General features: G+C 51.2%; 1 protein-coding gene across 4 annotated transcripts in view; it reads right to left on the bottom strand.

The window, feature by feature from the left end:
* The window catches only part of pan (transcription factor pangolin), a 222,987-nt gene extending 200,359 nt beyond the window's left edge, over window positions 1-22,628 (bottom strand). For 3 of the 4 annotated variants that reach the window (XM_050196805.2, XM_050196806.2, XM_055063289.1), the window contains exon 1: window positions 22,095-22,628. In XM_050196805.2, coding sequence (XP_050052762.1) covers window positions 22,095-22,464 — 370 coding nt within the window. In that variant the 5' untranslated portion in view covers window positions 22,465-22,628. The remainder of the gene's footprint in view (window positions 1-22,094) is intronic. The other variant, XM_050196807.2, reaches the window with a different exon arrangement.
* Window positions 22,629-24,168: the final 1,540 nt, after the last annotated feature.

Raw genomic sequence — 24,168 nt, 5'->3', positions numbered from 1 at the left:
CTAAATCACCACCGAAGTTTTCCGGAAGACGGATTTCGCAATTTTTTGCCAATGCTGCTCGAAGTGCCAAAAACCGGCAACATCAAGCTTTTCTCCCAAAGCGCAGAGTCCCGCGCTAAAGGTCACGCCTAACACCCAATCTCTATGACTTTAGTTTGTGGAATCTTGGATAACAATTTTATCAAAGTGTTCTCTTTATCTCCAGCGCACGAATAGCGCGCGAAAACCTGCGACTGTCTCGTCGAATTGCTGGTCGAAATTGGCGAAACATATTGAACAACGCATTGCAAGAATCGAGAAACAAAAAAAAAAAAAACAGCGGCCGCTTCCCTCGCTTCAAACAACCTGTTCGAACAGTGGGATGTGCTTGGCTCGAGCTCCACGAAGCGAATCAACCAGCGACAGAGTAAGAGCCCGCCTGACGAACCTCGCCGAACGAAGTTGGTTCGCTCCGCGCTATTCCGGGGCTCGGGAGTGAAAGCGAGCGAGACGGCTTCGCCCTGCACACGCATCGCGCAACCGAAGGGGAGCCACCAAAAGAAAACATCGGAACGCTGCAGTAGTGGGCCGCGCGTTGGATACCCCCGCCCTCCACACACCTCCGCTGGCAGCGCTTCATCCATCACGCAGACGGCCACAGGTGCGGCCGATGCTAATCCAATACGGCCGGGGTCGACCAGCACACGCGGCCGCAGCAGCGGAGAAAACCCTCCCGGACGGGGCCCCGATGGGCGCGTGCCGCGAAGCGGCGCACACACCGAACCTATTCGGCAACGAGACGACGGCCGAGCCTCATCAAGATGGACAAAGCAGTGGGCCCCGGCTATCGCAAAACTGACCGCGAGGTGCAGAAGAAACCCTGCACCGGGTTGGCCAAGCTGGATCCCGCCAGAAACGTCGATGGCCTTCGCGTACTGAGAAAAAGTTAGCAGCGACGCCGCACGGCAAGCCGCCACAGCCAGTGCGAAGGCTAAAGTGGCACTTGACGGCGAGGAAACAAGGCTCGGCGGCGGTTCCTGAGGCACTTGGCAGGAAAGAGAGGGGAGCTGAGCGAAATGCGCACAACTCGAACGCGAGGAGACGCGCCAGGCGCGCTCGTTCCGGCGGGGCTGCCTCGCGAGTTTTGCCGCCGCCAGGAGCGAGCGAGCCACGATCCCCCGTTACCCAACGAGAAGCGAAGGGCCGGCGCGGGGAAGCTTCCTGCGCCGAGTCAAGCAGTCATAATAAAAGCACACACGCCGAGAGCGAGCCGCGAAGGCGCGCATCCGAGAAAGAAGGTTACGCGTTAGGGCCGACCAAAATCCCATTACCTTTATAAAAACAAATGCCCCGGCTGCGCCAAAGATCGAAACAGAAAGGAGGGGCAGCAGGGCGCGCGGGAGAGAGAGGGCATCGCTGCGCAGGCTGCAGTCACGCAGGCCACCTCTGAACTCGGGCGCGATAAAGAGCAGCGCACTGGGGCCATCTTGAGTAGTCCCGCGGCGTGCTGCACCGCCGTCGCCTCCCCCCCTTCCCGCGGCCGTTGCCTCCCGTCTTCTCCCAACGCACACTGCCACAACTGTCTTCTCCGGCCCAACCGGCACGGCGCAGCACCACAGATCCTTGAGCGGCCTCTCCTCTCGCAAGGCGCATTTGCCTCTTTTGTTCCCTCCCAGCGCGCGCCGAGTCGCCGGCCTGCCCGCGCCACCGCGTGCGTGCTGGCACCATGCGCGCGCGCCCCGCAGGGAAATTCCGCGCCCCATGCGACGACGCGCTCAGGACGCCTCCTCGCCAGGGGCACGTGCGGCCGGTACGCACCAGGGCGAGAACCAGCAGGTTCGCCGGGGAAGGCGTTGGCACAGTGAAAGCGATCCGTGCGCGGCTCCTAGGTAGGGCTCGCATTCTCGCGTTAGTCACCGCACATTGGGCGCACTTGTTTACAGCAGCTCCGGTTCCGTCATTTTACACGAGTCACCGGCTACATGGAGCAAGCGTTCCGTAGGTACAAACGAAGATATCTCGGTCATTATATATATAATGTATGTTCTTTTTCTTTTTTAACTAGCGGTTTTACCCAGTTCAACCGCTGACGATCAAACAACGCAAAGCGGCATCTTTCGGTCAACTTTCTAACATTATGCACGTGTTCACACCGATTCCCTGGTCGGCGCGTATTAGCTGGCCACGACTGCCGAAAAGAAAACTTTAGCGGTCTTCCTGCATCGCCTCGTATCTCTCCACCGCACCGAAGGTCAGCCACTTCCCGAAACAAACGGAACTGTCGACATCAAACAACCATATTTACTAACTAGGAATGCAGTGAACAGTACCAGTTTCGAGATGACCGTTCCCTAACTTCCGGCGAAATGCACTGGCGTTATTACCTATTTTCCTATAAGACCTCCCTTGAGCACAGTGGAACAGAACTACGCGAAGCACCATGCATGTTATCGCTCGTAGCACCTTGTCAAGCATTGGGAAGGTGAACACGATCAGTCAACCAATAAATCAGCAAACAGGCAGCCCGTGGGCCTCTTGCCACAATAACAGGGGATCAGCTGAACCTGACAACCAAAGGGGAAGAAACGAACGCAAAATTTAGTAGCAGCGAATAGGCTTGACGTCAAGGTTTGCCTGCGCGTGTCAAGCGAAGCGCCAAGAACGGCACATTAAATAAAAGTGTACGTCCACCGCAAATGTTAGTGCCCAGAGAGACTTCGCCGGATTGCGCTTCGTTATCACAACAGCTGCAAGAAATGCTTTGGGCTGTCCGCCGTAAACAGCGAGTCACCCCAATTCATGGTAGTGTTGTATACCTGACTGCATAGCTTTTTCGAAAACGCTGCCTGCAGTTGAAGTCACAAGTATGTGTGTGCAAGCACAATCAACTGCGGGTGCACACGGAAGGTATTTGCTCCGCTTGGCTTCTTCGGATGAACGATTCTGTTTTCCCTTGAAATGATTTCAATAAATAGTGGTGTGCGAATAGCGATTTTTGAGACCGAATCAAATACGAATCGAGGACCGAATAGTTTTCGAATAATGAACTGCCGTTATCACAACTAAATATAAAACGACGTTCACATCCTAGTATTCTTAAAGTTGGGAAGTTTCTCTCATTGCATAGTATGCTATGAAGCGTTGCTTATTAAAAGCACTCATGGAGGATTAGGAGCAAACAGTAGTTTCTTCACATGCACAGTACTCTTCAGAGAGCGCGAATGATCGCTGCACAGCCTGTAAGGTATGGCTACCTAAGCGACATAGCCTGCTCCACTACGCAAGTCCATTATGCAAGTATACTGCGCGGGCTGGGGTGAAAGTACGTTTTCTCCAATTTTACGCTTAATTGCGCGCAGTTGACGTTCGGAAATATTCGAAAAGTATTTGAAAAATATTTGCACATACGAAAAGTGACTGTTCGATTCGTTATTCGAAAGTTTCGAATATTCGCACGCTCCTAACAATAAATACAAGCCGACGAGCGAATGGGCGGCGCGTCCAAAGGCGATGCAGAAGTCTAAGCAGGCTGCACTGCCGATGCGAGCTGTGCAGGCCGTACGTACAGCCGCATTTCTTCCTCTTTCTATTCCCCTTTCCCCCACCCCCAGTGTAGGGTAGCAAACCGGATGCTGTTCTGGTTGACCTCCCTGCCTTTCCTATCCTTTTCTCTCTCTCTCTCTCTTTGTAACTCGCTCTGTCCCACTGCAAACCTTCGCGTTAAAAATCGGAGGGCGAACTTGCCGCACTCCGAAAAAATGAGGCGCACAGACGGCGACTGCACAGAGTTGCCGAGTTACACAGACGTTACAAAGCGTGCACAAACGTTTCGGCGACGCGTGCCGGCTTCCCGGTGAGGGGAGGTCGGGAGTTTTTAATTTGAGAGGCGCCGTGTTTAGCTATCACGACACCGCTTGGCCACGGACGAACGCACACGCCGACACGCCTCAGTGATCGAGGCGAAGGGCCACCACCACAGAGCGGAGAAAAGATCATGCTGCTTTTTTTCTCTTCTTTTTATTCTTCTAGGGAACGCATTACTCTGGCGCTGGCGGACATGCTTAAACGATGTCAACAACTAATTAACCCTGTAATACCCAAACACACTTGCACATCAAGGGAAATTAGGTCAACTTGTCCACCTTTATTTCCGACCTTCGAAAGTACATGTGTAAAAGAAAAACGTGAAATGCTATGAGTTTTGTTTTAATTAATAGAGCAAGTAATTAGTAATGGGTCTGCTGACCTATCCCCAACTGAAAAATCGCTCCAGCGTATGAAAAAAATAAATAAATAAACGCTACTACAGGCTGTCTGTTCGGTTTCCCACAGTTAAATAAGACTTTTGATGTATGAAACTCAGTGTAGCATATATTGTAAATTGGGCATTACAGACTTTAATAATCACTAATTAACATAATTACTTTAGGCAATTCTTGCTAACGCAGAATTCAAGCCGGTCAGTGTTGTGTAGGAATCCCGAATCTTCAAACTATCACAAAATGAGCTGGTGTTCCACTTAATCTTGTCCGCTATTGCGCGAGGGAGGCCTTTCGGAAATGAAACGGAATGCGCCAATGCATTTCGCCTCGAGTTTGAGGAGATGCGTCAAAACTAGTGCTAGAGTATCCCAAATAAGTGTACATGACTATAGTAAACGAAAATAAACCCACCTGGGAATTTTTAACAGGTGATGTGCCCTAAGACCTCCCCATCCTCGAATATTTACTCCGATTTATGGGAGCAATACAGCGGCATTCCCTCATTACACCCCGTTGGCCAGCTGCGGGAGGATTAAGGCGACATGACGCGATTTTATCCGCTTTAAAATCTTGTTCTCCTGCGAAAACTCCGACAATAAGTTTTAAAAAAACTCCCCTCGCCGAAACAGGTTGGTCACGTGGCGCTTCCTACGAGGATGTCCGCCGCGCCAGCGACCGGCCGCGTTCGGCGCAGTCGGTAGTGCTCATGGCTGACGGTTTGTTTACATCTGTGAAGTGGCATTCCGTGACAGCTTTTAGGCAATTTGTTTCGCGTATTTTCTTCCAGAAAGTGTTATAGGCGTACCTGAAGCTGACTATATCTCAGCTTCAAGTACGTTAGCTGTGATCACTTTGCTGACAACGATGAACGCAAGAGCAAGCAACGTTTTCAAGTGCGGTAAGAGGCTATATAGGTGTACCTCGAAGCTGCTCATTGACTCGTGATGTATGCACAGGTTTCTGACTATGTTTCCGTGCTGCGTGACTGTGGCTTGTGTTCTTCAGTACTTGCAATGCCCTTGTGTGCGCATGCTGACAACGTCCGGTGTAATGTTTGAAAGGACCGCGCAGCAATGGCAACGGCTGCCACTGTTCGAGCGACCACGTCCGTGCTAGTCGCACATGAATGGCATACTCCAAGTTCGTTGCGGTGCTGTGTTGCCAGTGAGAAAGACCGGAGTGCAAGCAATTGTTCTTATGTATCTTTGAACGGATATCCTCGCCCAAGAAAAACGGTAGGACATAAGTATGCGTACTGTCAATAAAGGTTCTTACTGAGTGATGTGAATCGAATTGTTATCGCGCATTTCGGTTTTGGTCACGTTGTTGCTTTCGATATTGCATGAACATTATGCTCTATCCCAGACAGTGATTTAGAAGCATGCCTGCTGGCTCCGAGTGTGAGGACTCGCTCGACAAATAAAGGATGTAGCTCCTTTTTACAACCGAGACAGACTGCTTGGACGCTGAGCAAGTAGTGCGGTCTAGAAAATGTACGACTACGCACTTTTCTGTGTTACGTAAGCTGATGCGGGTCATGCTCACACGTAATAAATTCTTGTTACGCTACCAGCATTTCGCACAAAGTTAATTTTGCCCTGAAGCACACACACATTTTTCTTGCTTACTGTAGCGAACGCACTACTTTTTGGCCCCGAACGCCGGCAGTGTGCGAAGTCGCTTCAGCACTCACGGAATGGCATGCCAATTTTGAAAAATTACGCCATTAAATATTTTTCTCGCTATTCTGAATTAACAGTTTTGTATTGATTAAGGTCTTCTGTTAATTGCAGAGAAGCAGGTCTCGTATGAGCGAGCATGCGAGTCGTAATTCTGAAAACAGCACAGCTGCTCGCTCGGCGGTTTCGAGGCACACAGTATCGTGGCTATACATACTGGCAGCGTTGCTTGTTGTGTGTCGCATGTAAGTTGCCTGTCTTTCAAAGTTCTGCACTGGGTGTTTCTCAAATGTTTATGCATGTCATGATATATGTGCTTTCATTGACTTGTTTCGTTGAATGAAGTATATATCGAAATATGAACAGTAGCTTCTGCATATAAAGATCTGCACGCTAACTAACGCGATGCTTCTTTTTACATTCCCGTTGCACCTCGAAAAAACTCCGTTCAGTGCAAAGTAATTAAAAAAGAAAGAAAAGAACTCCCATGGTTCCACGCGGAAATTCAGCACGGAGTGAAAATTCTACTCCCATCATACGGAGGATAATAAACTCCCAACCGGAGGGTCGCTAGAGGACAAGCATTATACTCCCACCTGGGAGTTATTTCCGTTTACAGCGTAGGGCACTCCTACAATTAGGCAATTACAATACGCGCCTGAAATAATTACCAATTTTTTACCCAAATGAGTTAATCGTACAATTAATAATTAAGGCAGAATGTGCTCCCACCGCTAGTGACGCGTTGCCTGCAGAATCTTCCCTCCACCGCTTATATTGTCTGGCTCTTGCATACACTACTGCGTATTTGCAGTGGTGAGGGCTTCTGTAAGCTATGCGGCGTGCTAGCTGTGAAGCAAAGTCAAGCTACAAATGAGCACACGGGCCTGCTTGACCGAGCGCTAGCGTCGAAATACCACATATAACTAACTGTTCGTAGTATGGCCAGGATTCTGAGTCTGGCTGTAATATACGGTATTCGTTTCTTCGTGGGAATATAACCTCGTGAGAATATAACATTTCGCAACACCGCAGTACGCGTATACACTTTAGGCGGAGGCGCTGTAACCGCAAAGGTACACCACCTCTCATAGTCAAAAACCACAGCTGCTGCCGAAAACACATTGAAGGCATGCTGTTTGAGGAACAGGGCATCAATGTTTATTTAGGACTGACTAAGGAAACTGGCTTGAGCGTATTGCCTGGCCGGATGTGCTTGTAACCTGCGTTAAGGTGGGAAGTGTCCTGCAGGTATTTCGTGTGCTCCCTACTGTATGTATGGTACGCTGCCCGCTTTTAACCTGGAATAGTAGGTTACACAAGAATTATTTGATTATTTATTCTCTGCGATTTTCCCTTGCACCACTCTTTCTTTTTTTATACTTCTAAGCCATTATTGCCTCACATTCGACGCTTGTATAGAGTAGCTGGTTCTTTGGTGGCCTATATTCTCAGACTATCACAAGCCGAAACTGCTGCCTGAAGTGTGGCGCCAGAAGAACTAATGGCAGCGATTGCATCGCCCTAACTACCAACGAGCATGTGCGCATTCCAACTCGTGCATTCACACCGTAACAGATCTTTCAGCGGCCTACGAGAGCGTGGACAAGTTCTGCAGTGCTACATTCTTACTTTCCTCTAAAATTATCCACGTGACTACAGTACTAGCGAACGTGTAACCAGCGGGACCCGTTCTATCATGTAGCACTCTGGCGTCGTTCACCCATAAGTTCTTCATTTATCAATATCTATCTAATCAGCCTGGACCTCTTACTCGGATCCCGGGAGGCAACGAGGATATTTCGCTCGCCTCCGTGACGCTGGGAGAGTCGTCGCGGCTTTCGAAATCACCGGACAAAGAAAATGCCACCCGTACCCTGTTGATCTCCCTCTCGCTGTTGCGTACAGTGCGTGTGCTCCTCTACACAACAGCGAGTGAGACGGCAGCTAGAAGACGATTCGCGCTGGAGGTCCACGATGTCAATCTGGACAGCTTACCGCCGCCCCAAGAAAAACAGCGTGTAAAAGAAAGCGTCACGCGCGGTGCGGTCAGGAGCACCGTTGCATCTCGCTTCGCCTCGCATGCAGGCAAGCGACGGCGGCTCCTGCTGGCAGAAGACTCGCGGGCGGACCGCGAGCCAAGCCAAACAAACAGCCTCGCCGCGAAGGAGCGCGGCGGCGCCCCAGCGACGGGGCAACAACTCCATGTTTGTTGCCGTTTCCGCCAGGAAGGCAGCGGTGAACTGTTGTGCGCCAGGTCTTCACATCCAGCAGAGCGGCGCCACTGCGCATTCCCCCGCATGACCTGCCAAGAGGCATGTGGGGAGACTTGCTCCCCGTGCAGAAGGCCGTGGGACGACATCTCGTTTCCTTCAAGTCTTCCTAAAGGCAACTCAACACAACGGGCCCCGAATGTGTGCGCCACCTTCTGTTCATCTCGGAGGGCTTGGGGAGTGTTTATGCGCAGTTAGTACAGTACCGCGTACTGGTCGCGAAACCCTGTTCCGCGGCGGCGAGTGAGAGCCAGTAAACGATGCAGAACACGCGAACTTGCTAGAAAGCTGGCAGTGTCGGAACGCCGAGCGTTTCCTTGACGCTTTCGAAAACTGGCCGGCGTACGAGAATGAATGCGCGAAACTCGTCTTTCTACCATGGCGGAAGAAAATAAAAACAAAGCGAGAACTGGCACAGCCGCCATATTTATAATACCACGCTCGATTGTGTAACACGCGCTGACTTCCGCCTTATACACCAGGCACTTTCTCTCGTAGCGCTTGTCGAGCCTCGAGGTTACACAAGAGCTTCGAAGGTATATATACATATATACGTCAGTTTCTTCCGCACGGAGAAACGCGACTCCGTGACGAACACTGCCTTAAAAAGGCTAACTGTGGGCATTCAGGGTACGCGCTTACAAACGCTGAGACAGTCACCAGTAGAGCGGACTCACTGAATGAGCACGAAAGGCTTGCGGCGGCCAATCGGAGATACACAGTGTCGCGCTCGCAGTGGACTTAATGGTTCAGGGCACTGAAGCGCTGGGACCGAAACACGACAGCTTCTATTTGCACTTCAATACCATGAATACCTGGCACCTAGCCCAGTTGTCCAGCGTTCTGCAAATGTGACAGTTCTGATCCCAAACTGATCAAAGCGTCAGGACTGTCTGCGCGATGAGACCCAAATAAGCGCAATCACCAGCTTACAAATGCAGGTGACAAGGGCAGGTTATATAAATTATGGGGTTTTATGTGCCAAAACCACTTTCTGATTGTGAGGCACGCCGTAGTGGAGGACTCCGGAAATTTCGATCACCTGCGGTTCTTTAACGCGCACCTAAATCTAAGTACACAAGGGCAGCTTCCCATAAACCGCTTGAAAGAAAACCAGTGGAACATGAGGAAACCCGTACAGCAACGTGTTTCGCTATTCGTGCTGGAGGTAGCACGCGCTTCTGCTAAAGAGGATGCGAGATGTGTGGTTCAAAGCGCTGGACCAGAAAATACATATATGTGAGCGGTAAGCACAATTATTTGTTTTTTACCGTCCCGAAGCACGAAGCAGCATTTGGCTGGGAGTCACTCCGCCGTTGGGGAGCTCCGAACTTATCTCAGCCACCCTGGTTTCCTTACCGCACAACGAAATCTTAGCACATTGGCGAGTTTACGCTCCGCCTTCATCTGGGTGCATTGCCGCCAAGCACAGCTTTAACACCAATTTTCGTGTAGGTGTATCTTCGCTTAATAAAGAACCCAGAAAAAAAAAGTTATTTCAGTCAATACGTGATCACACACAAACACACACGAAAAAAAAAGCTGAGAGAGAGATAACGCGAAACAACGCTATTATATAGCAGAACGCTTTCAATTATTTTAGAAGCCTGGAGGAACTCATAAGTGAATGGCCCGGTGCCGGGATGCAGGGGGCTATATGAAAACACAGCAGATACGCCTCCACTAATTGCGGCTGCGTGCTCCCGTGTTTGACTGCGCTGCTCACGCCAAGTAGAAGCGACCGTGGCTTCGCGGAGACTGCGTTCAGAAGGTGTACAGAAAATGTTTCGCGAAGCGAAAGCGTGTTCCGCGTTGCGACAGAGGCCGCCAGCTCAATGCACTGCACCTGGCGTTCTCGCAACGTCCCAGCGTTTCCGTATCAGCTGCACGAGTGAGCAAACACGGAGACAGACTCCGGCGTTGTCGGACGTAGCGCGATAGGAACGCTTCGAGAGGTCAGTGAAATGGGCGCTCGACAGCGCGCCCCGATAGGCAGCAATGCGAAGGGAAAAGGAAAAAAAGAAAGATAAGTCCGCCCCGCGACGCGGCCTGCAAGGCACCCCTCAATTCTTCGCCATTCACGGCTTTTCTTTTCGCAGGTGCCGAGGAGAGGCGATTGCCGCCTCCGCGGGACTCGAGGGGTGGTGCAGAAAAATCGCTGCTACGAGAAAAGTGGGCAGCTTGTCTTTGGTTAACCTCCCTACCTCTCCCTCTTCGTTGATCTCTCTCCCGCTCGTCTTGCCCGTCCTGAGCCGCGTGTGTCGCTCAAGAAGCGCACCAGGTATCAGGAAGCGAAACGATGATTGTTTTGTTTTTAAGCAAAAAATCCGCGCATCGAACGCTCACCGGTTGCACGCCAAAGCGACAGCTTGCGGCCAATCACGAGGTGACGGGTTCGACTCTCGGCCGCGACGAAAGCATTTCGATGGGTTGAACTGCAGAAACGACCGAGCGCAGTGACTTCTCCAATAGCCCAGGCAGAAAAGGGGTTAGCCGAGGGGCCCGATTATTATTAATCGTATCATGAGAAGCCAACAAACAACGACAACATAGGGGAAATTACTTGTACTAAATGAATTAAAGAAATCGCAAATTAAGAGCAATGAAAGTGGATGAAAAAAAAAAAGAAACCTTGCCGCAGGTGGGGAACGATCCCATGTCTTCGCATTACGCGTGCGATGCTCTAACCTCTAGCTAAATTGGTTAGAGCATCGTACGCGTAATGCGAAGACGTGGGATCGTTCCCGGCCTGCGGCAAGTTTTTTTTTTTTTTCGTCCACTTTCATTGCCATTAATTTATGATTTCTTTAATTCAATTAGTAAGTACAAGTAATTTGTACTGTCATAGGGGGCAGGATGTATTTTCAAGCTGCACTTGCAGCTTTTCTTCCCTGCGTCCCCCAATCTGTTGGAAATAAATATATATTCAATTCAATCTCCCCTATGTTGTCCTTTGTGTCTTTTTTGTTGGCTTCTCATGATACAATAGCCCAGGCGTAGCTTTAGTGCGTTAAACCAGACAAGCCCAAATTGCTGCAAAAATGCCAACATTCCTATGTTGGCATTTTTGTTGTCATTCCTATGTTGGCGCACACGCAGAAAACTCTACGTGTGCACCGCTGTTTCTCTTTCTCTTCCAGAGAATGAACGCATAGCGATGCTTTCTACGCAACTGTACAGAGACGCTGCCAGTTTCCAAAGCGAGCCGAGACGCGAAAGCGCAGATGAGGAATCCGGACGGTTGCGCACACGGTCGTGGTTTCAAAGGATCATACGCAGGGCTTGTGAACTCTGGACTGCTCCGAGCTCGCCCAGGAACCTCTACCACTGAAAATCTCTGCAACGGCTCGAAGCAAATGTCTAGACGGAGTACCTCAAATATCGCTGTCCAAAAGTCGCCTACAGTCCATATCGCCGAATCTCGTGAGTGCGAGACAACGGGCCGCCTCTCTTGCGCCCCTAACAGCCAAGCAATGGGGGACGACACAGCGCACGCTGCTGACCGAAAGGGCGGGGGGGGGGGGGAGCGAACGCGGCGCAGCTGTAGCTAATCAGCGTGGTCATTGTAGGCCCGGACGGCTTAATGAGAGCGCATTCCGAATGCGGCAAAAACGGTCGCGAACCCGCGCGCGACGCCAAACAGGCGCGGAGGGAGAACAGCGGTCGCCCTTCACGAGCGCAAATTGAACGCCACGCGTTGTGCACACTTGCGGGTTCTCGGATTACTGTCGCGCACGCTACAGTAATTAAGTGAAACGGCGCGACGCCACAGCAGGAGATTCCCTGCATCTCATCCTCGGGTCATGCACTGTACTTTTCCTTTCTTTTTTTTTTTCAAAAGCTGTCCCCCCTCATCTCGGACATATACGGCCTGCATATATTACGGCGTTACGAGGGGCACGAAACCTGGTGGTGACCGTACAGTACGGACGTACGTTACAACTGCAGCGGGACAACGGATACGTGTAAGAACATTTTCATCTCGTTCTCTAAGCTGTAACCACTCCTCGTACTGGCAGAAGGTGCAATTGCAACAGAAGAAGCCCATTTATTATCGTCGTGTTTCAAGTCGAGCAATTCTATCGTCATTGTGCACGACTTCCAAACTAAGAACCGCGTTAAACCAGCTCTGTCAGAGCCCGGCGTACACTGAAAGACTAAGTCGTTGCAGCACGTTCACAAGAATCGCAAGCAGCGCGAAATCAGCGACAATCCGCCCAGCAACAAGGGGTCCCGGATACCAACGGCGCTCGCGACCAGCAATTTCGGACGCATGCGCCTTTCAGGGTGGACCTGCACTGCGAGCCAAAAGTGCGATGCGCGCTCTCAACCTCTGACGGACTCCGCGATGCGACAGGTGGCAGGAGAGGCAGCGCTTTCCCCCCGCACGCCGGTGAGAGGGGCCGATTAGCGCGAAAACGCGCAGGCGCCGCTGGGGCCTCGCCACGTTTTCCTGCCGGCAGCGCCCGCTCGCTCGACACGACGGCTTCGGTCACGACGCCGCACCGAAGTGACAGGCTCGTTTTGAGGCGAAACATGGCCCATGTTTCGGGCTGCCGCGGAGGCGAAGCGCGCCTGACAGGGGGCAACGAACCTGGCCACGCACCGGGCGCCTTCGTCCAGTCAGCTGACACGGCGGGAATCTCATCAGGGGCGCATCCCCTTTAACAGGCGGCCGCGAGGAGGGAGGGAGAGGGGCACCCGAGAAAGCGTCCCACAGGGACTCCGCGCATATCGCTCTACACACCCGCGCACACCGAGAGCCACGCACTCGGGCCCAACCTGCGCGACGCCAGCGCGGCCGAACTTTCGCGAAAAACGCGAAGACTGGCACGAAACAACGGACGCCTGCGAAACGAGAGACGACGCAGGTCGAGCCAGACCGAAAGCCGACCGGTGGTGCGGAATATCGCAACACCGAAGCGATGACGAACAAGAGCTTACGGCAAGCGCTAATAAACCGAGCAAACGCGGGCACGTGCCCGACGTGCGTCCGGTATGCTCCAGAGGCCGCACTGCGCAATGACCGCAAGCGGGCGTCAAACGTGCGCGCAGGAATCGGCGTCGACAGGCTCAGGATCCCGAGGAATGTCCCCCTACGCCGGACGTCAAAATTTACGAGTTGATGGCATGAACGACAAATAAAGCAGCCCAGCAGAACGACCAGGGGCACGGCGCCTGCCTTATATTGTTGGCACATACACACACACACACTGCCGTAAAATTGGCCACTTGGGGGGACACTGGCCATTAGCATCCACAATTAGGGGCTCGAGCGAATTCTCATCGTCAGTCACGGGATGACCGGCTTAATCACTACCTTGTCCGATCTCGAAAGACGACCCTCAACGAGCTCCCTCGCAGACGGGAGGGAGAGGGCGCCTGTTGAACTTTGCACAGCGGCCGACGGGCCTGCCCCGAAGCGCGCGCTCCCATCCCGCCGGCCACGCAAGTAACGGCAGGGCTGGGCGGCGCGATGATTCGGATGAGTGATAACCGCCGCGGCGCCCCATCATTTAGGATGCTGGCCAGCCATGTCGCCGACACTTCTCCCTCTCTACCACCGCTCAGACGCGGGGCCACAAGTGGCGACAGAACTACTCGCGCGAGGAGAGAAGCGCGCGCCATAACTGAACGGGGCAACGTCATGCCGACATGGTGTGAAACCGTAAGGAAGAAAACTCACCAAGACAAAACCATGCCCAGGCATGCCAAATGTCTGTAGTTTTTTAGAATGCACCGCAACGAAAAATGGAAAGCTTCGGAAACGTTGGAAGAGTATATCGTAAAATACTGCATAACAAAATAAGAACTACATATGAGAGTTCACGCAACGGCGCGACGTATGCAAAGCGTGAATGTCAGTTCTCTAGTCATTATTATTCGCTCCTATACATGCATAGACTTCCGGAGTTCTGAGATGCTGGTGTCATGGGCCTGCGGCATCTGCAGGGCTTGGAATTTTCGAAGCTTGCGCGGACATTTCGTGCGTTTCTCAGTGGTCGATTTTATGCCACTGATTCGGCGTGGTGAGACGGAGGTCTAAAATTCTGGGCGAATTGTGGACGCAAGTTGAGTCAACACTGTCACCTTTCTTTATGTTATCAAGTCTAGTATACCGAATGATGAGAGGTTGCAGGCTTCCAGCGGAACGACTAACATGCATAACATTAGAAAGAACTGACGAACCGCTAGATAACTAGTGGTACACTTCCAGGAATTAAAAAGTATATATCTACATGAAGACTACCAATAGAAGCACTCCAGACGCTTTACACACGCGCGGCAAGCCTAAACACGTCGCTAACGTTCTATTCCTTTTTGTGACCAGGGCACAGATGGCATGATTAATCGTTCCGCTGGAAGAAAGCATCTTCTCAAGCCGAACCAATTAGTCAATCTCGTTGCCTTTACTAGTATATATTGAAGGAATCGCAGCAGCATCTTCGAACTCTCGCTCTATGGAGTTCGCAAGGGCTTGCACAGCCTTGCGAGCCCGCTAACGGTAAACAACCAACACGGTAAGGCTCCGCGGGAAAAGAGAGAGCCGAGGGACCTGAAGTTCTGGGAGTCGGGTGCGAGTGCTGTGGGAAATCGGCTGACGAACAGCATTAAATCGCTTCACGAAGGTCTTGCCCGATGTGTGCGACGGATGCAGCAGCAGCGGTCGACTCTCGTTTACAGACTACATTCCTCCCTGCAGGAGGACCTGTTGTTGGGTTAGTTGGTGTTTGCCTAAGGACATATCGCAGCGCCTGTGACGTGCGTCTTCATTTTTTTTTTTTTCGGTAATTGCGCCTTCACGCTACAATATGTCGTTATACAGTCTTCCCTCGAGGTGTCCTTTCCAAGTGCAAACAGAAAAGCTTCGCGAACAGTTAATGTCGTCATAGTTCCTTCACACCTGGCCACCGAGAGGGAATGCACTGCATTCATTCAGTGGGCTTTACTACACCGCCTAACAGTAAAAGCGAAACCTCACCCGACGCGCGGGAGGAAGGGCACATTCAGGTACACTAGTTGACTGGTGGCAAAAATGTTTTCAATTAGTCAATGGTCGAGAATATTTTCGTTGGAAAATAGCTTTCTCACGCATGCACATACTTTTTTTTTTTTTTTTTTTGCAAATGGGTCATTGACGCGTGAACACAAAGAAGGAAAAAGAGAAAGGAATTTTCGCTGCTGGAGAGCCCACCCTAACAAAACATCTCGGCATTCTTCGGCGCGGGCGTCCAAAGACAAAACACTTCTAATACTCTCAGGGCTGCTAGCCTTTATTCCACTGCGGAGGTGAATGTGACGACGACATCAGATGTCGTAATTATTGACAAAGTGGTTTTCTAACACAGAAAGTAGCCCAGTCGGGATTACCGGCCTCATTGATTCTCGAGCATGATCAGTAATTGACAGGTGTCGCCTGGTCTGTGGATTAGAGAGAGTATTTGCCGAGCACAAGGCCATGACATCGAGTTCCATTCAACCATCTCTTGAGCGAAGGAGGAGGAAGACTCCGCTACACTATTTTAAATATGGAAGAAACAGCATTTTCACAACGAAGGAAGCACGATTGAGTAAGGAATACGAACGATCGGAGCCACAGTGTTCAGTATCGGTTTGTAAACGCTGTCGCTTATATAAATTCATCAAGCTGTAAGCAAAACTCTGTGGTCTTCCTTATCTCGCCGAGTAGTTCCTGCTCCCCCCCCCCCCCCCCCGAATAAAAAAGAAAAGAATAATATGTAACAGCGCGGTTGCGTTTTTCTCTTCTGCCGAAGAATACTGTTCTCCTCCTCCGTCCCCCTTTAAACAAAGACGTGTGGATTCGCCACTGTCGATTATTATTACTTCCTTTTTTACCAAAAATAAATGGCTAGAGCCCCGCTCGGTTACATCCCCTTCTTGCAAATAAAAAAAAAAAAAGGAATTTGGGGTTTTACGTGCCAAAACCACCATCTGATTATGCGGCACGCCGTAGTGGGCGACTCCGGATTAATTTTGACCACGTGTGTGTGTGTGTGTGCGCGTGTGTTTAACGTGCACCTAAATCTAAGTACACAGGTGTTTTTGCATTTAACCCCATCTACTTGCAAATTGGCACCTAAAGAACTTCCTAGCTACAGCCGAACAATATAAAAACCCGATAAACGCTACGGTTGCCAATTATTTCATTTTTACTCTTGAAAGTACACTATTTGGCATTACATACAAACAAGCGCCGTTAACATGATCCTGCTTTCATGCAACCATGCCGAAGGCGAAGAAGGCACATTACACAAACTGAAAGCAAGCTGATAACATCAAGACTGACGACGGAACTTTTGTTACGCTATAAAGATTGGCCAGAATTGGCCTGTAATGTGCAAACTCGACTGCTGCGCCCACCTGGTGGAGCCCTTGTAAAAGGAAAAAAGAAGGAAACCACAAAGCCAGTTATGGGGCTGCGTCGAGACCGGTAACATTTCGCGGGAACACTCGGCCAAGTTCTATGCACCTTGCCCTCGGTACGTGTCCATAAGCAAGAAGAATGAGCCGGTGCACCAGCATTCAAACACGCATGTATATTTCCGAGTTGTCACTCCCAAATGCGGGGGAAAAAAAGCTGCACAACATGCACATCCGACCAATGCGAACTGACAACGAAAAGAACCAGCCTAAACCTTAACCAGATAAATACATAAATAAATGAATTGGAAGCGCGCTGACATTAACAGCGGGAACCCACAGAAGACTGGGCAGGATTCCCTCGCATTGACATGTCGCCAAGCGCCACTGGCCGGTGTCAGACGCAGTGCCGGTCATCAGCTACGCTTGCCGGCAAGTCAACACTGAAGACATAACGCTTGAAGTAAAACGGCAGTGCGCAGACAAGATCTACGCAATTCGCCAAGACTGTGGGACACCATACATACTCTCGCTTTTCTAAACGAACAGCCGTCAAGACAGGTTTCCTTCGGGACAATTTAGAGGTACTTGTTTAGACACTAGCGCAAAATCAATCCTCTCTAACACTGTCCTTTCCATTCCTACACTCCACAGAAGGATTCTATGCTCCAGGTGGCGCGGGCTCCTCTCCCAGGACTGTTCACCTCCAAACAAGGCAGTGTCGGTTGCCGGGGGACGCGCGTGACAGCCACGCGGGTCGGATGCGGCACCAACAGCGAAGGACTCGCAAGTGTTTTAGCAGCTGATACGTAATTGAGCATCTTCATCGCTCCAATCAGCAGTCGATGAAAGGCTTAGTGGGAAGGCGAGAACACTGCCGCGCAACTAAGGATGTGGCCGAAATGGGAGTTGTGTGCTTTGACGAATTACCGCGTTCGGTAATTGTCTTCGAAGGGCTTGTGGCAAAGCACGGTATTAAATTTCGTGATTTGAGCGGTAAATAAGAATGCCGGTAACAGAGAGGAGCCGCAGTATGAACACACATATTGGCATATCACACTCCGTAATTACAACAGTGCAAAATTAGGCGACGAAATAAAAAAGAAATGCACTCCGAAAGTAGCGAAATGCTGGAAATTGTGATCAACTTGCCCACTTTGCCGTACTCAGAACGTCAGCGTTGAGAAATAGTACATAAGCGATTTCATCGCTTCAGCTATACGTAGCGCAAGGGCGACGCCGCATTAGTGATCAGTGCTGATGCGCTTTGGTCATCAGCTCACCTATCTCGGCAAATGAATCGACAGTTACATGCATTCAGTCCACGGACGAAACGGTTTGTTTTGCGAAACACCGACTGGCACGCCGGTTTAGAAAAGGCACCACCGAGCGTGAAACATGGCTCGAGTCGTAGTCGCCACGTGTTTCCTTGTTGTATTCTTCTCCTACTGGGATGCGCTGCCAACGAGTAGGGTGTGCTGCCGCTCCCCAGACAAAATTAAAATTATTTCTGGCGCTAAAATGTTTCCTCAAAAATTTGCCTGCCTTGACGAAATGAAACTAAACGGGGAGGCTTGGAAACAGTGGGCGCCGGTCGCCGCTTAGATCACCACAACAAAGAACCCACAACGGAAATTCTACTCTGGCGCTGTTGGACGCAGGGCCAATAGTGTCCACGAACTTAGGGGCAGTTCGGAAACTTCCTAATATTCGTAAAGCAATTCGCGTGTCCAGATAACCAAAGTGTCTCAAACTCGTGTAACTGCGCTCTGTGATGTCCGCGCTTCGTGTGCCGACATCACAAGCCATCGCAGCGGAGGGCGACGAGGGCAGTGTTGCAGTTCTTAAGGGCAACAGAATTGGACAAGCGGCTGTGCTACTGTACTGTGCGGTGACCGACAGTGATTGTATGTCTATGCTCCTTTCTTTATCTCTACTTTGCTATCACTTTACCTCCCTCTACCATCTCTCCCCAGCGTAGGGCAGCAAACCGGATCGTCCCATCTGGTTAATCTCCCTACCTTTCCCCTTTCTTTTGTCTGTCTGTCTCTCTCTCTCGTGTGCTTGATTTGGGTATCAATTGTATTCCATAAGATGTACACCCCCTGCTGTAATGTCAGTAAAGGCGAAGCAAGTACAAAAATAAATAAAACAATGTTGTGCTACGCACTGCACCGGTACATCACACGGACGTTTGCTTAGACGAGGGTCTATTTGTAGATGTCCCTTTTTTCTACCTCTTGTGTATCTTCTCCTGCCTATAATTCGCCTCCGTATACTCCTCTGCTGGTAACCACAATACTTATAGCCTGCTACAGTGCGGCCAGTAGCATTTTTCGTTCATCCATTCAAAAAAAGTCAACCACTTACAACTACGAAGTTTAAAAGGGCCGAGAACGAGGTGATGTCTGAGGCTCGGCTATGCTATCGCTGATAATTCCCGACCCGAAGCGAGCAGTAGTGCATAACCTTCTATATCAATAACCTTCATAACCTTCTATAGGCAAAGACTAGTGGCTACCATTTACAAGGCTTCCGAGTGGAGCAACGATGAGTCGATTGGCACGAAGTGAGCGGCCGTCGAGTCGTAAGACCATTTCTTTTTTTCATTTTTACAGTAAGCAATCTTAGCGCGTTAGCGCTTTACACTAAGGATGACTACAATACGCAAAACTTGCTTTGCGTTCTCCGATTTCAAAATGCGTGCTGAAGATAAATTAATTAAAAACCGGTACTTAATGTTACCGCATTTAAAGAGTCAAGTGGTGACTCGCGGCATTTCTGTCCGCCAGCGCGAATAAACGTGTTGCCAGTTTTCACGATTTATCGACCGAGTAAACGAAACGAAATGCATGAAAACCATTATGTTAAACGCAGTTCGCAACTGCTAAATAAATGCGACAAACACATTCCGACAGAACCACCACGGCGCGCCGAGAACTCCTCGTATTTCCGATTATTGTAAGAGTCGGCTACCGCCACTGTTCTTGCACACTTCAATGAAAAATGAGCGGGAACTAAGGTAGCGAAAAACGAAGCACAGAAGCCGAGAAGGCAATTTCCGCGCAAACAAATTATCCTCCCACGTTACCGCGGATGCGCCTCTTGCGCTCACCGTGAAAGGTTGACATTCTACAGCCAGCACTGATGTTTTTTTCAACCGCCGTTCCCAGAACAGCAGCATGTTCAAGCACACCGCAATCTGGCCAGGCGCCGCTATTCATGTGCAGAATACTGTAGGCAAAAACACTAGTTGCCACAATGGCGTCTATGATACGGCGCGTTCCTTCGTGCGCGTGCTCTGGCGCTTTATGACTACAGACACACGTTGCGTCAACGCTTTCAAAGGCGCAACCTTCAGTGCAGGATACACCATCGCAAGGTGTCGGCAGGGGGGCTCGACGCAATGCGAATTTTCACTAGTTGAAGCTCTTCGCAAGAAAGATATATCCAAATGAATGTTTGACAAGGAAAAGAAGCATTCAATTAAGCCGTTGAGTGCGAGCTGCATCATAGCGCCTCGGCCTGCGATCACGCTCCCTGTGGCAAAAACGGTAACCGGGATGGGGAAATCAGATTAACGTAACCACTGCGAAAGCAGATGCGATTGTCAGCCATCGAAGAGAAGGAGCCTCCAAGAAATTGCTTCGCCCGTTCTCGTCTGACTCATCAGATATCGTCCTTCAGGTTCGTCGAAAGCTACAACACAGACCAAAAAAACTTTGTCGGCGTGCTGCAAACGAGGCCTTAAACACTGGTGGCGGCCACTACACGAAAGAAGTACGTGTACTCCAATACTGACGTGCAACAACGACGACGCCTAGAGAGACTGGTGTGGTCCGTGCTGTTTCAGTCGGCCACGGAACTAGAAAAGACCAACCAAAGATAGCTTCGAAAGCGTACGCCTGCTTCTTGGACGCACGTCACTAGCACCAGCCGCAGGAGACGGAAACCGCATTCCGACAGAGGGCTCACTCCCCCCCTCCCTGCGCCACCACTCCCCTTGCCTTCGCGGCTGTCCCTCCGGGCGCCCGTTCCAAGACAGGGCCGCACCCCCTCTCTTGCTTCGAGTCCACCAAGCCTCGTCCGAGCCTTCACCAGTCGTCGTATCAAGCGCCCGTCTTATCTTATCTGGGTAGCCCACCCTGCCTTTTGTCAGCGCTCGAACGAAGACCAAACGCCGCGCTTACAGTCTCTTTTATCGCGTTTTACAATCAGCAAAAAGAGAAGAGGGTCCAACCGCGACGCACCAGCGACATGGGAAACAGTAGCACAAGAGATGGAACTCCACAACGAAACCCCCGTACAAAGCCCCCCCCCCCCCCCCACTCTCTCAACAAAATAAAAAAAGTACGCGCAACCACGGGAAATTTCGCGCATTTACGCAAAGTGGCGTAGCAAAATGAACTTTATTCCAGCTAGACAAAGCACCGAAATGCCCCTGTAGATTCGTTTCACTGGGGGGGCTCATTGTACTTTGATCTTCCCCCTTACAACACGGTCGGACTTTGTACACAGGCGCCGCCCGACGTTTCAGTTAAGGCGCAGCAGAAAAGCAGCAATACAGTGGAACATAATGAAAGTGTTTGCGCTGCAGCGATTTAATTCTGTAGTTTTACGTTCCGAAACCACGATCTGATGATGAGGAACGCCGTAGTAATGGCTGGATTCATTTTGACTGGCACGATGTAAACACAGGAGCAGGTTTATTTTTATTATATTTTTTTATACCGGCGTCACAACCACTTTCGATCGCGATCGAAATTCTAGACCGCGATTGGCTCCCTCCCGCAGCTTGCGTAAAGGAGCATATCGCGACAGATAAATTAGATCCCGATTGGGCTCGATAGCGATCGGAAGTGCGCCTTGTGACATCCGTATGAAAAATTTAAATGCGGCCGCTGTGGCCTAATCGAAACCTCGAGCTTTGCAGCGCAGCGCCACTAGTTACCGCGGCGGGATAAGAGGGCGGGTGCGCTGCAGTGAATGACTGCGGGAAACCAGTGTTGGTGTACGGAAATATAAACACGCAATATGACTGGAAGCATATAAAGATTGTACTCTGCTGGCCGAATCATTTATTTACCGTAGGCAAACCTCATAGAAAATGAATCGCCAGAAAGCGCTAGTTTGCGAAGTACAAATAAAGACTTTTGTCTTTGTTCTATGCATGCGCACCCTTCCGTGTAATGCGGTGCGGTGCACGAGAGCCGCACTACAAAGCTATATGCACACCACTTCGCGAAATTTCAGTGCTTAACAACGCGAAAAAAAACCAGGTGCATACACGCTCAACAACACCGAACACAATGCATACTCACAGTCAACACGTAATGTTACGAATGTCATGCGTGTGTCGTCGCATTCTCAAGTAATGTGCGCTGGGCGCCCATGAAATGAGAGGGCGATGACAGCGAATGAAGACGTGGAAGCTGTCGCTCTAGTGAGCGGTAGCACTAGTACATAGGACAGTTTGATCGTGCCGATTAGCTAGTCGAAGCTTTTGTATTATCACTCACCGAATAGCGAACCGAAGGCGTCCGACCGCGTGGGCTTCGGCGAAGCGTAGCCGGAGGTCGCTTGCCCGGGTAGGCCCACTATCTTCTCCTGCAAAAACCGGCACAAACCCGAGGTCGGCGTCAGGCCCCTCGCGGTCGACGCGTCTTGCTGCAGCCGAGATACTCCAAAGTCAGCGTGGCACGACGCGGCGAGGCAAGCCGAGGTCCTGGCAGCGGCGACGGCGGCACTTACCTCCTCGCCTTCAGTTACCAGGCTGGACTTGAGGTCCGTCAAGTTCTCCGAGGAGCGCTTCTCCTCTTCGCCTTCATCTTTAAACACTTTGATTTCGTCCGAGGAGGCCAAGTCGTCTCCGCCGCTGCCATGCGGCATCGTGCCCGCACACACGCCACCGCACCGAACACGCACACAGACACGGCCGCGTCGCCGCGCGAACACGCGTAGCAGACCCGCCTTCAACGGCAGCGCTCGTCGCCACCGCCACAACAACGCGACATTGTCGGACCGCTCCGCTCGCGCTACTTGTGGCCGGGACAAATCAGAGAACACGTGCACCGCGACGCTCTGTGGCAGCAGCCAATGACGGAGCGCGGGCGCCGTCAGGGGGATTCGGAAGCCAGGCGCGCAGCGCGATCGACGCGCCACTTGCGCCGAAATTCCGAAGGGGCGCCTTGCCGCTCTTCGCACTCCCGGCGGCTTCAGCAAAATAAACAACAACACGTGTTAGTGCTGCGCCGCTTCGGTGAGGGCGCCTTTGTCCGCGCCGGGGCGAGGAGGCGCGCCAAAAGGGTAAACATTCCGGAGCAGCGTGACCGCGCGACGGCCGATCTCGCCCTCCTCGCCTGCGAAGCCCGTGAAAACGCTAACGAGATAGTGCGGCGGCCGGAGGTGCTGTCTCCGCCTCACTGCGCGACGCTGCTCACGCGCCTCAGAACGGGCCTGGCTACTTTCACCAGCCGCGCTAACTCACGACGCGCGCGGTGACGTTGTCAGCGATCGTACGGGTCGCAGACGGTCATTCGAAGACGCCCACACCACGTGCACTAACGCTACGCCATCATTCCATCTTAAAGGGAAAAACAGGCTTTATGCGCGTTATCAAAGGGCAGTGCTGGCGCACGATCGTCGTGCGCCATTCCGCGACATTCTGTACACTCAACGGCTGTCGCGCGCGCAACCTATGCACAGTATATGAGTACAGCATGGCGCACAGCAAAAAATAGACACAGCCCTGAAATGAAGCGTCGTCTTCGTGTTGGTCCTGACTTGCGCGCCACGCTGTCCTTGCATAATACAATGCCACATAGTATACACGTCTGTCCTTTTTGTATCTATAGTTTTCACTTTCGTTTAGTCCACTGCATACAACTTATAATTTTTTATTGAGAATAAGCTTACTCTACACTACCTTGATTGGAATGACGTGCGACGTCTGAGGCGGCCAAGAGAACATCGAACATTTATTGTGCCATTGTCATCGATTTCAGTCGGAAAGACAAACACTATCTATTGCATTGCGACGACTGGATAATCGGTCGTTGTCCGTGCAGGTGCTGCTTGAAGACCGTCCCCATCGCTCGTCGGCCCACAAAGCTGTGAAGGCTATTTCGTATTTCTTGAGGGCGACTGGCTTATGGGAACACCTTTGACTTGCTCAGGCCCTCAACGTGCGTGCGCGAGCTCACCGCGGCTTTCCTCCCCCTTTCTAACTCTATGTCATCTTTTTATTCCCTCTTTCCCGTCCCACAGGGTAGGGTAGCCAATCAGACGCATTTTTGGTTAACATCCCGGCCTTCTCTCTTTATTTCCTCCTCATCCTACCGCGCGCTAAAGCCAGAGCAACCCTAGCTAGGACGAGTGCTGCGAAGGCTGCATCGCAGTAAACTTCGTGGCTTTAATCAAGTGGCATCAAACAAGTGGCAGCACCATCCGCGCCTACAAGTCCTCGATAAGGATGCTTCCAGTGACTCCATCCCGTCGTGAACTCCACCATGAAAGAACTTCCCACGCACAGTTTATAGCATGCGCGAAGCAGCGCGCCGCTGCAGTGCTGCCCTCTCTTGAAGATGAACGCCT

This window comes from Dermacentor andersoni, chromosome 1 (assembly GCF_023375885.2).
Source record: "Dermacentor andersoni chromosome 1, qqDerAnde1_hic_scaffold, whole genome shotgun sequence".
Taxonomy (NCBI): domain Eukaryota; kingdom Metazoa; phylum Arthropoda; class Arachnida; order Ixodida; family Ixodidae; genus Dermacentor; species Dermacentor andersoni.
This window is presented reverse-complemented; position numbering and strand designations above follow the sequence as displayed.